The 15,487-nt window shown below is 46.9% G+C and overlaps 2 protein-coding genes across 3 annotated transcripts in view; one reads left to right on the top strand and one right to left on the bottom strand.

The window, feature by feature from the left end:
• The window catches only part of RAVER2 (ribonucleoprotein, PTB binding 2), a 57,539-nt gene that overhangs the window by 1,146 nt on the left and 40,906 nt on the right, over positions 1-15,487 (bottom strand). The window lies entirely within an intron of this gene.
• JAK1 (Janus kinase 1) overlaps positions 1-15,487 on the top strand; it is a 64,731-nt gene that overhangs the window by 46,867 nt on the left and 2,377 nt on the right. For both annotated transcript variants that reach the window (XM_074598627.1, XM_074598629.1), the window contains exons 10-23: positions 448-571; positions 3,343-3,529; positions 5,515-5,621; positions 6,861-7,007; positions 8,470-8,557; positions 9,092-9,219; positions 9,759-9,894; positions 10,329-10,480; positions 11,630-11,780; positions 12,513-12,607; positions 12,787-12,979; positions 13,589-13,713; positions 14,436-14,608; positions 15,068-15,185. In XM_074598627.1, the coding sequence (XP_074454728.1) occupies positions 448-571; positions 3,343-3,529; positions 5,515-5,621; positions 6,861-7,007; positions 8,470-8,557; positions 9,092-9,219; positions 9,759-9,894; positions 10,329-10,480; positions 11,630-11,780; positions 12,513-12,607; positions 12,787-12,979; positions 13,589-13,713; positions 14,436-14,608; positions 15,068-15,185 (1,924 nt within the window). The remainder of the gene's footprint in view (positions 1-447; positions 572-3,342; positions 3,530-5,514; positions 5,622-6,860; positions 7,008-8,469; positions 8,558-9,091; positions 9,220-9,758; positions 9,895-10,328; positions 10,481-11,629; positions 11,781-12,512; positions 12,608-12,786; positions 12,980-13,588; positions 13,714-14,435; positions 14,609-15,067; positions 15,186-15,487) is intronic.

The following is a 15,487-nucleotide window of genomic DNA, read 5'->3' as shown; positions in this document are numbered from 1 at the left end:
TGGGAATATTTTAGGTAAACGGAGTTGAACTGTATCTACGCTGACCCTGGGAGTCCTCGGATGGATGAACAAGCCTTTGTTTTTTTCAATAGCTAACGACATTTTTTTCCCTTCTGCCCACCTTGTTGGCTTTTCCTTTTATGTTTGAGGGTGCAATTTACATAAAACTGAGAGCTTATGCGTGCACTGTGTTGGATGTGGAATTTCCCCATCAAGGATGCTAAGAGCTTAAGAAGTCGTTCTTCCCTTGCTCTGTGTAGCTAAATGTGACTGTGTGCAATGCGCTCAATTAAATCATGTTTTAATAATAATAGAAATATTTCTAAGTTGCTGTTACACATTTTTGTTCCAAATATAGGATTACTCTCCTGTGTATTTACTAACAATAGATTTGGGATGCAACTGCTCATTTGTTGGTTTTCCTCATTTGTACATGGACTCTTTCAGCACGGAATACGCCATCAACAAACTGCGGCAGGAAGGGAACGAAGCAGGAATGTACGTGTTGAGATGGAGCTGCACCAACTTCAACCACATTCTCATGACAGTGACTTGTTGCGAAGGCTCAGAGGTACGTCAGGTGTGGCGTTCCCAGCAGTAATCTGATAATCAGCTAAAAGACCAGCAGCTCCCTGTAATCCATGTTGATACATTTATGTGCTTTAGGGCAGGCACCCTTGTCTTTGTTTGATAGCCGGTGCGGCAGAAGATTGATAATTGTACTCGGAGCTTCATTTTCGCCAGACCCTTGTGCTGTCTCTACAAATACGCTGTATCTACGTTACATCCAGAACATTTCCATTCATAGCAATAAAACTGTGCATGGACACGATTGAAATTGAGCTTTTAAAACTTATATGGTGTGAGAATGACATACAGAATTTGTCCATGCAACTTATCTCATGTTTCTTGAATGTGGATTTAATTATATGGATGTATTTCTGCTGACACACTGTGAAAGAACAGTGCATGAGGACAGTGGCCTTTACGTGTAGCGCGCCACAGAAGGGCACATACACACAGTCAGCTGCTGGAAGCTATTTTGTGAAAGATGAGTGATAAGTGAAAGCTGATGAGATGGGATAGGTGAGAAAACCGGTTAGAAGCAGAAAGAAAGAATGCAGAAACTGCACAGAAGTTTGAATTTTACTGACCTCAGTTGGAAGTTTGCAGCTGACTCGCTAGTTTGGGGAAGATATTTAAAGCGTTCACACGAGAATAATGATAACATAAAGACATAGAAACTGTTTTCCTTCTCTTAGAAAAAAGTGTTAATAGAATCAATCATAGAATCATAGAATCTTCATGGTTGGAAAGGACCTTTGAGATCATCGAGTCCAACCATACACACACACACAAAAAAAAACCCCAGACCCCTACAATCTCTGCCACTAGAGCATGCCCTGAAGTGCCACATCTAGACGTTTCTTAAACACCTCTAGGGATGGTGGCTCAACCCCCTCCCTGGGCAGGCTGTTCCAGGGCCTGACCACTCTTTCAGTAAAGTCATTCCTCCTAATATCTAACCTAAACCTCCCCTGCTGCAACCTCAGATTTCCTCTGGTCCTGTCATTCTTCACCTGGGAGAAGAGGCCAACACCCACCTCTCTCCACCCTCCTTTCAGGGAGTTGTGGAGGGCAATGAGGTCTCCCCTCAGCCTCCTCTTCTCCAAGCTAAACATGCCCAGCTCCCTCAGCCTCTCCTCACATGCCCTGGTCTCCAGACCCCTCACCAGCCTGGTCGCTCTCCTCTGGACACGCTCCAGCACCTCAACGTCCCTCTTGTACAGCGGGGCCCAGAACTGAACACAGCGCTCGAGGTGAGGCCTCACCAGCGCTGAGTACAGAGGCACCATCACTTCCCTGCTCCTGCTGGCCACGCTGTTCCTGAGACAAGCCAGAATGCTGTTGGCCTTCTTGGCCACCTGGGCACACTGCTGGCTCATGTTAAGCTGGCCGTCCACCAGCACCCCAGGTCCTTTTCTGCCGGGCAGCTTTCCAGCCACTCTGCCCCAAGCCTGTAGCGTTGCTTGGGGTTGTTGTGACCAAAATGCAGGACCCAGCACTTGGCCTTAGCGAACCTCCTACAGTTGGCCTTGGCCCATGGATCCAGCCTGTCCAGGTCCCTCTGTAGAGCCTTCCTACCCTCAAGCAGATCAACACTTCCACCTGGTTTGGTGTCACCTGCAAACTCACTGAGGGTGCACTCAATCCCCTCATCCAGATCATTGATAAAGCCATTAAACAAAACGGGCCACAAAACTGAGTCCTGAGGGACACCACTGGTGACCGGCCGCCAAGAGGATTTCACCCCATTAATCACAACTCTCTGGGCACAGCCATCCAGCCAGTTTTTAACCCAGCGAAGAGTACACTTGTCTATGCCGTGATTCGCCAGCTTCTCCAGGAGAATGCTGTGGGGGACGGTGTCAAAGGCCTTACCAAAGTCCAGATAGACAACGTCCACAGCCTTCCCCACATCCAGGAGGTGGGTCACATGGTCATAGAAAGAGACTAGGTTGATGATGGGGTCAAGAAGGGACATTTGAAACAAGAAACAACAAAATGATGAAAAAAACCTCTTGGAAGTAATAGTCATCTCAGCATTGATATTTGGTTCATTGTCTGTAGACATTTGGAAAAAACCTATATGATCAAGACTGCCTTCTGACAGACAGGGCAACTGAGGCACTGAAACAAGAAATGGATTTTGTCTCGGAAATGATTCAGCCTCGTTCATGAGGCTTAGAGAGGAAAGAGAGAGCGGAGCTGCAGCACGGTAGAGGTGAGGGAGCAGGAGTAGAGGGTAGAACTTGAAAGGGCACGGGCTTGAGAGAGGTAAGTATGAAAGTTCAGTCATTCTTCCTCGCTACAGTTGAATGAAACTGGAAGGTGTGAACAACAGCCTGAAATCTTGTTTCACTTGTTGGACAGTCTGGGTTGTGAAAGGGAGTTGTGCTATTTTTAAGTTGAGATTTCAAAAGGGGTCCAGATTCTGCAATTCTTGTGAAGAGAAAATTCCTTCTGAAGAGTCGGGGCTTCTGCATGCTCTCAGGCTCTGCAAAACTCAGAAGCCACAACTGGGCTCGTTGCATGATGGCATCTTTATGTTGCTCTTCTTCCACTATATGTTGTTATGAGCCTTCCTGGGACTGAAGGTTGTAGGATTTTAGGGCCTTTTTCTAGTTCGTTGGAGTTTGATTAGAGGACCCTAGCTCAGGAGCAAGTGATTAACTGGTCCTCTCTGTAACTTCAAAGGCTTTTGGGAAGCTTTTATGGCTTTAAAACATTCTTTAATTATTATATTTCACTTTTTTTTTTTTCTCTCACCCCTAATTGCAGATGATAAATAATTCAATCCAGTACAAGAACTTCCAGATTGAGGTGAAGAAAGGCGGGTACTTCCTACATGGTTCAAACAAGTCTTTCTCCTCCTTAAAAGAGCTGATGGATCACCTGAAAGGACAAATACTTCGGACAGACAACATAAGCTTTACACTGAAGAGGTGCTGCCAACCAAAACCAAGAGGTAGTCTGTCCTTTAAGAGAGGCAACGCACTTTGTTGTTGAAAGAAAACAAACTCCAGAAATAGGAGGCATTCTTAGCGTCTTTGGTTTGTTCTGTGTTCTTGTGCGAAGCTCTCTTGTCACTTAAAAAATTATCTGTAAAGTTTCTTCCTTCTCGGTGGAGGAGGAGTCTTGCCAAAAAGCAAAAGCAAGCACCGTGAACAAGGTTTTCGGGGTTTCCTTTCGGTGGTGCAAGCTCAGCACAGGATGCTCAGGGAGGTGGTGCTTCTCGTGAGCCTTGTTTGCGTGAATTTTTCAAATGACAGTGAGCAAAGTTCTGGCTTCCCTTTTTGCTCCTAAACAGCTGCAGTATCGCCGGCAGTATCGCCGGCAGAGGTGGAACTCTAGATTTGTTTGAAAAGCAAATGTCGCAGCTGACTCAGAGTCACGGGCTGACATGCTGCGGCAGAGCGGGGACTATATAAGGTTCTTCCTTTGCTCCACCGAGTCACGTATGCCAGGCGTCGCGTTGCCTTCCTCTAGCACAGGAGGGTTGCAACCTGCAGTGGTTGTTTGGTTTGAAGCTTGTTTCTCTCATCGTGAGCTGTTGTTTGCTCTATTAATCTTCCCGAAGCAGCAGGGAAGGCTCGGCCAGCAAGCGTTAGCAAGCAGAACAGCCTTGCAGTCAGTAAATCCATCTGTGAGGTCAGATTTTAGAGGGCTGGGACAGTCGTGCGTTTGTTCAGCTGTCAATGCCGACACTTAGTGAAATTGTTTGCTATAAGCTACAAGTGCCTTGCAGCTGAATTTTGTACGAAAGAGGAAACACAGTGGCATGGTTGTGTTGATCAGATAATGGTTTCCTGTTAGAATAAGGGGAATAACTGCGCGACGTTAATTACCTGCTTGTTCTGACGGATTTAGAGGAGAGTTGTCTGTAGATAGAGGCTGAGCTTATCAACACTTTGAAGCACATTGGTAATTGTCTAGAGCATGGAGAGATTATACTTTTTTGACATTTTGATTACATTTTGACAGCTGTGTTTGGAATAAAATAGGACGAGTCAAGGAGTTGACTGCACACTCCAGCTTTTCATTGGCATTAGTTACAGTGGGACCCAGGGCATTATCTGTGCTGCTCCCTGTTCTTTCTCTTCCCCGTTTTGTTTTTCCTTCTTTTTGAGTCTATTTAATTGGCTATTCACAAAGAAGTTTAGGGGATGCAGAAACGGAGCAGTTTTCCCGGCGTACGGTTCATTACTGATTGTTTTCAGAGTGCTAGATCACGGGTTCGCCCCGACGCACACGTTCTCCGCACAGTAATGGGAAGGCCAGATGCACCCAGGCATCTAAAACCATTGTGGTGTAATAAATAATGCCTGCCGTCAAACACAGGAAGGCAAAATCCGTGTGCAAGACTTTGGGATCCAACCGTGCCTCTCCCTGACCAGGAGCAGGGTGGAGGAAGCTTTTGAGTCTTTTCCTTCTGTTCGTTTCCCATTCCCCCGTTTAATTCCAGTGCTCTGGAAACAGGCTGTTAGTGTTTCCCAGAGAGCAAGACATTTTCAAGGAGGTAAAGAGAGGAAACGAGACTCCAGCTGCTCCTCACCCGTCTGCGCACTGGAAGGGAGAGGTACCTGTTGGCAGGAGGGAGCGTGTGGTTTTTTCACTTACTGTACAGCAGAGATGTTTCCCCTTTCAGTCCCGGCTATTTTTCTGTGCAGGAAACACTATCAGTTGCTAAATATCAGCCCCAAGATGGCTAATATTAAGACTGTGTATATGATATAAAATATGTAGCTCTGCTTTAGTGAATTCTCTGTGGTAAGACAGAATATTAGTTACTTGAGCAGAAATTAAATCAGAGTTTCTTCTTTTCTCCCTCCTCCTCATTCATTTGGGGATTTACCTTGCAGTGAGCGTATACAATAATGTTACTGACTGAGAAGGATGAATGCAGTTATATTTGAAAAGCCTTAAAGACTATTTTCTTTCCCTGCCTTCCAGAAATCTCCAACTTGCTGGTTGCCACCAAGAAGGCGCAGGAATGGCAGCCCGTTTATCACCTGGGGCAGCTGAGTTTCCACCGAATCCTCAAGGAAGAAATCATACAGGTCAGGCAGCTGCTGAAATGCGTTTCTCTCTACTTATAAGTAAAGAAGTTTTAGAGCCCACCGTACCCAGTTAAGTAGTAGAAAATCCCTCCATTCCGGCTGGTTCTTCCATTCCCATTTCTCCTCATCACAACTTCGTTCGAATCTTTATTTGTATTAAAGCCTCTTATTGCAGAATCTAAATGTTTATATGTCTTGTGCGGAAGAAAGAAGAGAAGCTTCGAAGTAATGCCTTTCACTACAAATGGAATTGATGTTTGAGCAATTTTGTAATGCCTGTGGAAAGAGGTGCTTCTAAGGTCATTCTTAAAAAGTCATGAAAGTCTTAAGAGCTGATTTTCCTGGCCGGTTTGTTGCTAAATGTGGCCGTATCTTTTAGAGCCTGGCATATCAGAGCAGCAGGTGACTTGAGGTTTAAGATAATATCCTACGGTAAAAAAAGGGTGAAGCATTTAAAAGCTCTGAAGAGTCTTAGGATTCAAAATTCTATGTTTCGAGCTGATCTAGCACCCAGATTTTCTGACAATCATTTGCAGTTAGTGATGCAGGTGACCTGAATAAGCTTCAAAAAGAACCAGTGGCTTGAACACACAACTCACATTTCATGGTTTTAAAAGACCTGAGCTCTTAAATCACGCAGTTAGCTTCTTCAGTTAAATAAAAAGATTTGGGGTTTTTTTTTTTTTTTGAAATTGCATCACCAACCGGGGAGGACAGATATAGATTATGTTAATTGTTTCTTGATTGGTATATTTACAGTCGGCACGCAGGCTTCCTGCGAAAATACCCGAGGTGGAATCCTCTGTTATTTAGGAGGAAATTGCTTTCCCAAACAGAGCGTTCCATTGAAATATTACTTCCTCTGACTTTTGGAAACACATTAAAGATTGCCTCAATGGCAGCTCATTGTAAATAAGGTGCCAGTTGTTATTTGTTCATTTGGTGTTTAGTCTAATAACGTTAAATCACAGTGAACCTGTTTGGTGTTGACGGCGATGTAACAGCTCTTCAACATCCAATGAGTTCACAGTGGCGAGTGTGCGCAGAGAGAGCACTAAAGCAGAGAAAAACAAGCTGTCACTGGTTTTTCACTGTAATAATTTTAAATCTGCATGTAGCTAGATCAAGCGGAAGGCCAAGTCCACTCTCGACTTGGAGAGGGAGAATAGAGTGCAGGTTGGAGTATTTGTGTAAGTTCACACGTGTTTCCTTCATGTCCTGTTTTGTCTGATGTCTTAGGGCGAACATCTTGGAAGAGGGACGAGAACGCAGATTTACTCGGGGATTCTCAACTACAAAGATGATGAGAATGAAGGCTATCAAAATGAAAAAGAGATTAAAGTCCTCCTCAAAGTCTTGGACCCCAGCCACAGAGACATTTCTTTGGCAAGTTTTTTCCTTTTTCTCTGTTGCATTACAAATACTGGGCCTCTCCATATTGTACGTGGTTAACTATGAAAAGCCCGTAAAAGAAGGGGTGTCCTCTATAGTAAGGGAATGGGAAAACGCTGAAGGTGTCTCTCTCACTGTTTTAGGCAGTCAGATCCATAGCGACCAGCATTTTTGAGGTGCTCGGTAAAGCCCATCTCATTAGACAGGCGGCAGCATTGGGTCTGGCTGGAGCACGCCAAGGGCTCGCTTCCTGCCTGCGCACGCGCAGACCACGCGCATAAGGAAAACGGACCCAGGCCTTGCTGGGGTGTGAAGAGCACCCTCATACCCGTACCCACGGTCTGGCAGTCGAGAGCCCTGGAGATCAGTGAGGGTGCTGCTGCCAACCAGAAGTGACCTCCGCCTTGTGCGTTGAGCTGTGAGTCTGTCACTGGTTCTGTCATCGACGTGGCCACAGGGGAGTTGCTTAATTGGAATTTTGCTTAACCATAGAATCGTCTCGGTTGGAAGGGACCTTTAAGATCATCGAGTCCAACCATTAATCCAGTGCTGCCAAGTTACCACCAAACCATGTCCCTCAGCACCATGTCTAAGCGTCTTCTAAATCCCTCCAGGGATGGTGATTCCACCCCTTCCCTGGGCAGCCCGGGCCAATGCTTGATAACCCTTTCAGGGAAGAAATTGTTCCTAATATCCATCCTAAACCTCCCCTGGCGCAACTTGAGGCCATTTCCTACTGAAATAAATTCTTGAGCATCTGACCTAACTATGAAGCTAGAATGGCTCTGAGCCTGGAGGTGGGAGCCAGTAACTTCCAGAGGACCTTTCCAACCTAGATTTTTCTCTAATTTGAAGTCTCGCCTTCCCTGTATTAAGCCTTCCTGGCAGCCCAAAGTGCTCGTACAGCGTCTAGTAAGAGAGGGTAACGTGTCACAGAGGGGATGCTAAGCCCTGGTGTATGCATGCCTGTGAGAGCACAGGGAAGAGTGTTGGTTGCTTGCAGGACCTGGTGAACAACAGCCCACCTCAGACAGCCCTCCGCTGCCCCGTTACTACTGTGGGATGGCCCATCCCTACCGTTGTTGACCCTTTATGTTACTGGAAAACACAGTGATCTTTCGCAAATGTTTTTGTTACTTCATAGAATCACAGGGTTGGAAGGGCCCTCTGGAGATCATCTAGTCCAACCCCCTGCCAGAGCAGGGTCACCCAGAGCAGGTGGCACAGGAACGCCTCCAGGCAGGTTTGGGATGTCTCCAGAGACAGAGACTCCACCACCTCTCTGGGCAGCCTGTGCCAGGGCTCTGCCACCCTCACAGGAAAGAAGTTCCTCCTCATGTTTAGGTGGGACTTCCCATGGTCAAGTTTGTGCCCACTTGATGCTCTGTGTTTGTTAAATGCTTGGCTGCCGCGATGACCAGCAGTTTAAGGACTTACCTCTTTCACTTTCTACCAGGCGTTCTTCGAAACGGCAAGCATGATGAGGCAGGTGTCTCACAAGCACATTGTCCTCCTCCATGGCGTCTGCGTCCGTGATGTAGAAAGTGAGTTGGGTGAACACCTCTCTTGGCAGCAGGCTGGGGAGGGACAGGGCAGCCGTTAAGCTCAGCGCTGGCGCGGGGGGAGGTGGGCTTGGCCGCTGCTGCCTCCTGATTTTGCGGTACAGACAGACGTGGAATTGGAACAGCAGGACAGCAGTCCTTTCTGCTAACCAGCTTTCCCTTCCAGTGTTGTCTTTGAGTAGGTGCCTCACAGGATGATTCCTTGAGGTCGGAATGCCAGAGTGATAGCGGCAGTGTCCGTACAAACCAGCCTTCTGACAGAAGTTATTTCCCTGGGAAGGCTTTGCCCTGTGGTCTTTGAAATGCTTTGTTCCGGGATTACTGTTCATTTGCTACATAAAGCCGCTCTTCTCAGCCTTTTAATGTCGACTCTGAGCACTGAAATAAACTTTGAGGAAGGTGACATAAAAACTTAGTGTAACCAGCTTGCCTGGGGCAGGGAGCGTGGTACAGGCCTATGAGGTTACTCCAGACGGCGGTTATTGCAATACTGACTTTATGCACCTGACTTTGTAGATATCATGGTTGAAGAGTTTGTTGAATTTGGGCCTCTGGATCTGTTTATGCATCGAAAGAGTGACGTTCTGACAACTCCCTGGAAATTCAAAGTTGCCAAGCAACTCGCCAGTGCACTAAGCTACTTGGTAAGAAGGTGTTTGACAAAAGCATTGCCTATCGCTGCTGCAGCCCAACACGACAGAGATTTCACGTGCATTAGTAATTTGCTTTCTCCAGTAGCGAGATGGTGCAATGATGTTCTTTTTGTATTCATTACGTTGCTTTAAATAAGGCGAAAGACTCTCAGAGAAGGTGATGCGCTCCTTCTCGATCAGCAGGCCACACAGGCTCGGTGCTGGCATTTGCCACCAGTTCCGTCACGTGCCTGGGGAAGCTGCCGCACCTTCCCCTTTCTGCAGGCGCGCTCTTTGGGAAAAAGGAATGTAACGTTGGTCTTTTTCCCAAAACGCATCAGCTCTACAAATACAGATACTTAAGTATGAACAGTCGGTTTCCCTCCTTCTCCTTCCCCTGTTTTTCCTCTAGGGTCGTTTCTCCCAAGCTGTATTTTTGGGTTTCAGCTTGGAGTATTTTCCAGCGATGCCCCGTGCTGTAGGTAGGTTCGAGCGCTCGCAGAGCGTTGCTAGCTCACTCCGCTCACTGGGCTTTTCCTCCCTTACTGTAGGAGGATAAGGACTTGGTACACGGAAATGTGTGTACTAAAAACATCTTACTGGCAAGAGAGGGAATTGACACGGAATATGGTCCTTTCATAAAGCTGAGCGACCCAGGAATACCCATAACTGTGCTGTCCAGACAAGGTATGGTACAGGAATCGGATTTCTCTCTTCGGTGCGGTGGGGAAGGGAAAAGGAAGAAGAAATACATTTATACCAGCTAGAACTGGCTCTAGAATAGAAGTAATCTGCTTCCACGAATCTGAAAACTACATGGAAGTAAAGGAGCGTTGCTGACGCCGGGTGCTTGTTGGATTCATTTCTCGAAGTCTAGCGAGAAAATACAGAAGGAATCTCAGTTTCTGGATGGCTCAAGGCACAAGCTTGTAAAAGCCGCAGAAACATCCTTCTGAGAACAGGGATTTGAGAATCAAGACTTCCCTGAAACTAGACAAATACTGCAGCTTTAGTTTATTTTAGTTATGCAGCTAGTAAACAAGAATAATTAAGTTAGAAAGCTGTTTTTTTAGTCCTTTGATATTAACTTCAAAATGCTTTGATTCTGTGTTTTATCTAAGAATGCGTTGAGCGAATTCCCTGGATTGCACCCGAGTGTGTTGAAGACTCCAAAAATTTAAGTGTTGCAGCAGATAAGTGGAGTTTTGGTACGACACTGTGGGAGATCTGCTATAATGGAGAAATACCGCTGAAAGACAAGACGTTAGCAGAGGTAAAACTACATTGCATAAACTTTACCTTGACTTCTCAGGTACATTCTCTTTGGTACTCCAGTTCCCGTACCCAATTTGGGTTGCTTTCCCTGACAGGAAAACCAGCTCAGCCGGACTTGATAAGGGGCTGATCCATCTGAATTGCCGCAGGTTGCAGCAGGAATTCATGTCCTTACTACAAAAATTGCGAATTATTGCATCAACCTGACCTTGTTGGAGATTTTCAGAACTCAGCATAGTAACAATTAAACAGAGTTTCCGATGCTGTCACGCCTGTCCTGTTCTAACCCCGGTGTCCAGTTATAAACTGACTGAGGTTCTGCTTAAAAGCACCGAGGTTCTTCTGTTCTTGCTCGTTTCTTTTGGCCGTTGGTTCAGAACTAGTCTCCTGTGGGGACACCATTATTGTTCGCTCTGAAAGCTAAAAAAAAAAAAAAAAAAAATTTAAATAAATCTTGTTCTGCCTCGGTGGTGGCAGTTTCTATTCATCAGTGCCGCAGTCCCTCGGCATCTGTTCCAAATGTGCTTTTTTCTGTCTTGAAGTTTCGCTGTGTTGGGAAGGCGATGGAGCAAGGCAGCTGCTGCGGGGCTGAAGGAAATGACTGAGCACTTGAGTCACTGCCCGAGTTGTTTTAGCAGGAGGTGGCTGAGAGGAACTCGCTGCCCCGGCTGCAGTCCGCTTCCTGCATGTGGCGGACAGCCGGGGTGGTTCTGCACAGCTTAGAAAACGCACAAGCCGCCCCCATCCCATCTGCCCCGCAGCCGGTACCTGCTCCGGGGTTGTGAAGAGCAGCCGGTGCTCTCTTGTTTCCTTGGCAAGCGTTTCCCTCGGCCCTCTGTCCCGGTGCGCGAGTAACGTGGCAAGCCTGGCACCCGGCAGAAAAACAACTTCTGAAAGGTGAAATCTTCAGCACGTTTTAGAAACTTCATGTGTTGCTCCAAACTGCACCAGATTGAGCACAGTAATAGTTCTCTGCTGGCAGGAGATGACGTAGAGTTACTGCTGGAAAGGAGGATTTCTTTGGCAAAGTTAACAAAAAGTTTGCAATGAGTTAAGGATGTAACGGTCACGTCTCCCGATGTAGAGCACGGGTTTATTAAGTTAAAAGCTAAAAATTCATGCAGGAGTTTCCATTTGCACCTTGCAGAAGGAGAGGTTCTACGAGGGGCATTTTGTGTTGGCAACACCATCGTGCAAGGAACTCGCTGACCTGATGAAACAGTGCATGAACTACGACCCCCATCAGAGACCCTTCTTCCGAGCGATCATGAGAGACATCAACAAACTGGAGGAACAAAGTAAGGCCCGGTTTTACGCATGGATGGAGGGAGGGATAAGGAAGGCTGGTTTATTTGGCGGTCGGGCACCTCCCGGCAGCATCGTGTGTGTGGACGGTTGTCCGCATGCAAGGAGCACGTTGTGTCCCTTCCTCGAGATGAGTGCAAATAGGATGCCAGTGTTTTATTCATACGGAACGTGTGGATTGAGTTACGTCGGTGTTACTGCCGCTTCATTTGGTGGTCCATAGTTTATACAACAGCTTAAGTTAGTTTCAAGATAGTTTTGATCTCGGTGAGATTTCCGTAGGAGTCTCTTGACCGAATCAGAGCATTAACACAGATAATTCTGGTTCCTGGTTCAACGTATGTTGGAATTGCTGCAGAGCAACTAACAGATGATCAGTCCAGGGCAAAACTTTATGTCCCACACCTAGTAATAAATAACAGAAGCTGAGTAACTGCTACGGGGTGGGAAACGCTTCCCACCTGCGACAAAACTGAATCAGAGTCTGGAAGACGACCCAGCGAGACGCTCACAAAGTGAGGGAGGAAGATCGGCAAGCGCTAGAGTGGCGTGTACAAATGAAGGAATTCCCTGTCAAGAAATAGGCAGGCTTTAAGTAAGGGAAGTTGTGACAGTAGGGATAGAAACACACCAACATTGGAAGTGAGCAAGGATGTCTTGAAGTGTCAAGACCGAGGTGTCCTTACAGGAATCTGTCTGACCTGGGGCTTTTTTTCCACTCCCAGATCCCGATATCGTCTCGGAGAAGAAACCCTTTACAGAGGTTGATCCCACGCTCTTTGAAAAACGATTCCTGAAAAGAATCCGTGATTTGGGAGAGGTAAGAGCAGTGTGAGATGCAGAACACAGATAAGCGTTCCTGTGTGCGTGTGCACAGCTCTCTGCCTGGGCTTTCTGTGCCGCAGCAGGAAGGTGGGAACCGTAAATGCCTAAAATAGTGCGTTGGTGACACTGTGGTTGGTAAGTGTTAAATAACGCTGTCTTTTCTGCTGCAATCAGGGCCACTTTGGCAAGGTTGAACTCTGCAGATACGACCCAGAAGGCGACAACACAGGGGAGCAAGTGGCAGTTAAATCGCTAAAGCCAGAGAGCGGAGGGAATCACATCGCTGATCTCAAGAAGGAAATAGAAATCCTGAGGAATCTTTATCATGAGAACATCGTCAAGTATAAGGGAATTTGCACAGAGGATGGTAAATCTTCCTGTAGAATATTAAAAGTATACACTAGAAGGGTTTTCCTTTAGAAATGAAACATAAACATTTTAAGAAGCAAAACAGTCTTAGTTCAGTCTTACGGGTTTATATCTCTTCCTTCATGGAAGCAGCAGGAGTTTCTCTCTGGAGGCCTCCTCCTGCCCATTTTTGTGCTTGGCTAACGTGGGGGTCAGCACCATGTTGGTGTTCTCACCAAATCCATTAAAAACCCGAGCGCCTGGGCAGGCTCCGGGAGCCAGCTGACCCCTGCAGCCGGGTCGTGGCCCCGTAAGCCCAGGGGTCGTTATTAGAAGCACGTTATGGTTCATAGAAAAAAGCCCTATTGCCTTGTATTTTTGCATTTGCAATAGCGGTTGTTCTAAGCCAATGTTTAAAACTTTTAAGTTCAGTAACTGCGCTGCCTGGGATAGATTCTCCTCTGGCTTGGTTCAGTGACTGATAGTGGGCATTAGCCCATAGCCTGGCCGTGGCCACGCGATACCGCTACAGATGCGACCAGAGCTGGGGGCTTATACAGAAGTTACTGGTGCTGGTGGTGTGAGAAGGGTCCCGTGTCTGCAAATTCAACACACGCTCTGTTTTTAGGAGGAAGTGGGATTAAACTCATCATGGAATTTCTTCCTTCCGGGAGCCTGAAGGAGTATCTCCCACGGAACAAGAACAAAATCAACCTCAAACAGCTTCTCAGATACGCTGTTCAGATCTGCAAGGTGAGCCTGGCACCACGGCCTTCCTGCAACTCCCGTTTCACTCGTTTAATAGTTAACGTAGTGGGGGGGAGGGGGGGAAGAGAGGCTCGCTTGATGAACAAAGCCATTCTCCTTGCTCTGTCCCCAAGGACCTGAACCCTAAAGCGGCCTCTCCTGTGCTTCAGGTGTCACTGGCACAAAGACCAGCAAGGGAATAACTCCAGGGCCCCTTGTGTAACAGCCTACTATGAGAAGTTGTTCCTACTGCAGGATTTGACGTGTTAGGGGGCAGGACAGCACGGAGGAAGGGTGTGCTGGCGCGCAGAGGGAAGGAGCAACATGCCGGGCTAAAGCGAGGAGTAGGTGCCAGCGCAGTCAGGCCACCTGAAGCAAGAGGCTGTGGCTTTCTGATTGTGGTGGACCGAGCAGTGACAAGAAGCGTAGAGACAGGCAAAGGGACTGCTGCTGTGGAGAGAAGGCTCTGAAGACGGGGGCTGCTCGGCTGAAAATTAAAAAGCACAAAGCGGGAACAGCAGTCTCTGGAGAGATGAAGAACCAAAGGCTGAGTTTAAGGGCAGGGGGTGTCAGAAAAGGACCCTGTAAAGTGCCAACAGATGGAGAACCTGGCGTGAGAAACCTGGACAGTATTACCACGGGGACGAGGGAGCGTTTGAAGGGGAAGTTGGAGAAAAACTGACTGAAGCATTGGAGAAACTAGCATAAAAGGCTTTCTTCTCTCCTAGGGAATGAACTATCTGGGCTCCTGTCAGTACGTGCACCGTGACTTAGCAGCAAGAAACGTCCTTGTTGAAAGCGAGAACCGAGTGAAGATCGGAGACTTCGGTCTCACCAAAGCAATCGAGACCGATAAGGAATACTACACTGTCAAAGACGACCTCGACAGCCCTGTTTTTTGGTAATAATTTATAAGTAATTGTAATTTTCTTTAACCAGACTGTGCAGCCAAATAACTTGTCTGTTCCCATTGACTTAGGCTTTTAGGCATCCTAAAGATTCTTCCTGTTTTGATAAGAGGCCTAAAAAAAGGTACAACATCAGAGCAAGGAAAAGGCACCTGGTAGACTATACTTATCTACTCTTGTGATGTTTATTTTTTCCTGTGCTTAATGATCCCTTTTCCCACGATCTTGTTTTTGGTTTTGGTCTCCTTTAGTTTCACAGCGACTTGCTGTGTAACGGTTGTACCTTATTTACTACTCCTGTGCCATCCCAAGCCCTGCGGGCGCATTAATTTCTATACAAGGACTCTACAAATGTAGAACGCGCCTCTTTAATTTGTTTATTTTAAATGCGTTGGGGTTGTGCGTGTATGAGTAGGTCTGAATGAAGTTTAACGCTGTCGCGTTGCCCGCAGGTATGCTCCAGAGTGCCTGCTGCAGAGTAAGTTTTATATCGCCTCGGATGTCTGGTCGTTCGGGGTGACGCTCTACGAACTGCTGACCTACTGCGATTCGGAGTCCAGTCCCATGGCAGTAAGTGGCTGTGAAAGAAATTGCTGCTGAAGCGGCTTCAATCAGATACTTTTTTTAAAAAAAATTGGTTGTTATTTTTGGGAACAAGAAGTGGGATGAATCTCTTTATCTTATAGAATCATGGAATTGTCTAGGTTGGAGGGGACCTTTAAGATCACTGAGTCCAGCCATCAGCCCAACATTGCCAAACCCCCACTACCCCGCGTCCCTCAGCACCGCGTCTGCCCGGCTTTTAAACACCTCCAGGGATGGCGACTCCACCACTGCCCTGGGCAGCCTGGGCCAAGGCTTGACAGCCCTTT

Source organism: Larus michahellis, chromosome 8, assembly GCF_964199755.1.
Source record: "Larus michahellis chromosome 8, bLarMic1.1, whole genome shotgun sequence".
Classification (NCBI taxonomy): Eukaryota; Metazoa; Chordata; class Aves; order Charadriiformes; family Laridae; genus Larus; species Larus michahellis.
Note: the sequence above shows the minus strand (reverse complement) of the source record. Positions and strands in the feature narration are given on the sequence as shown.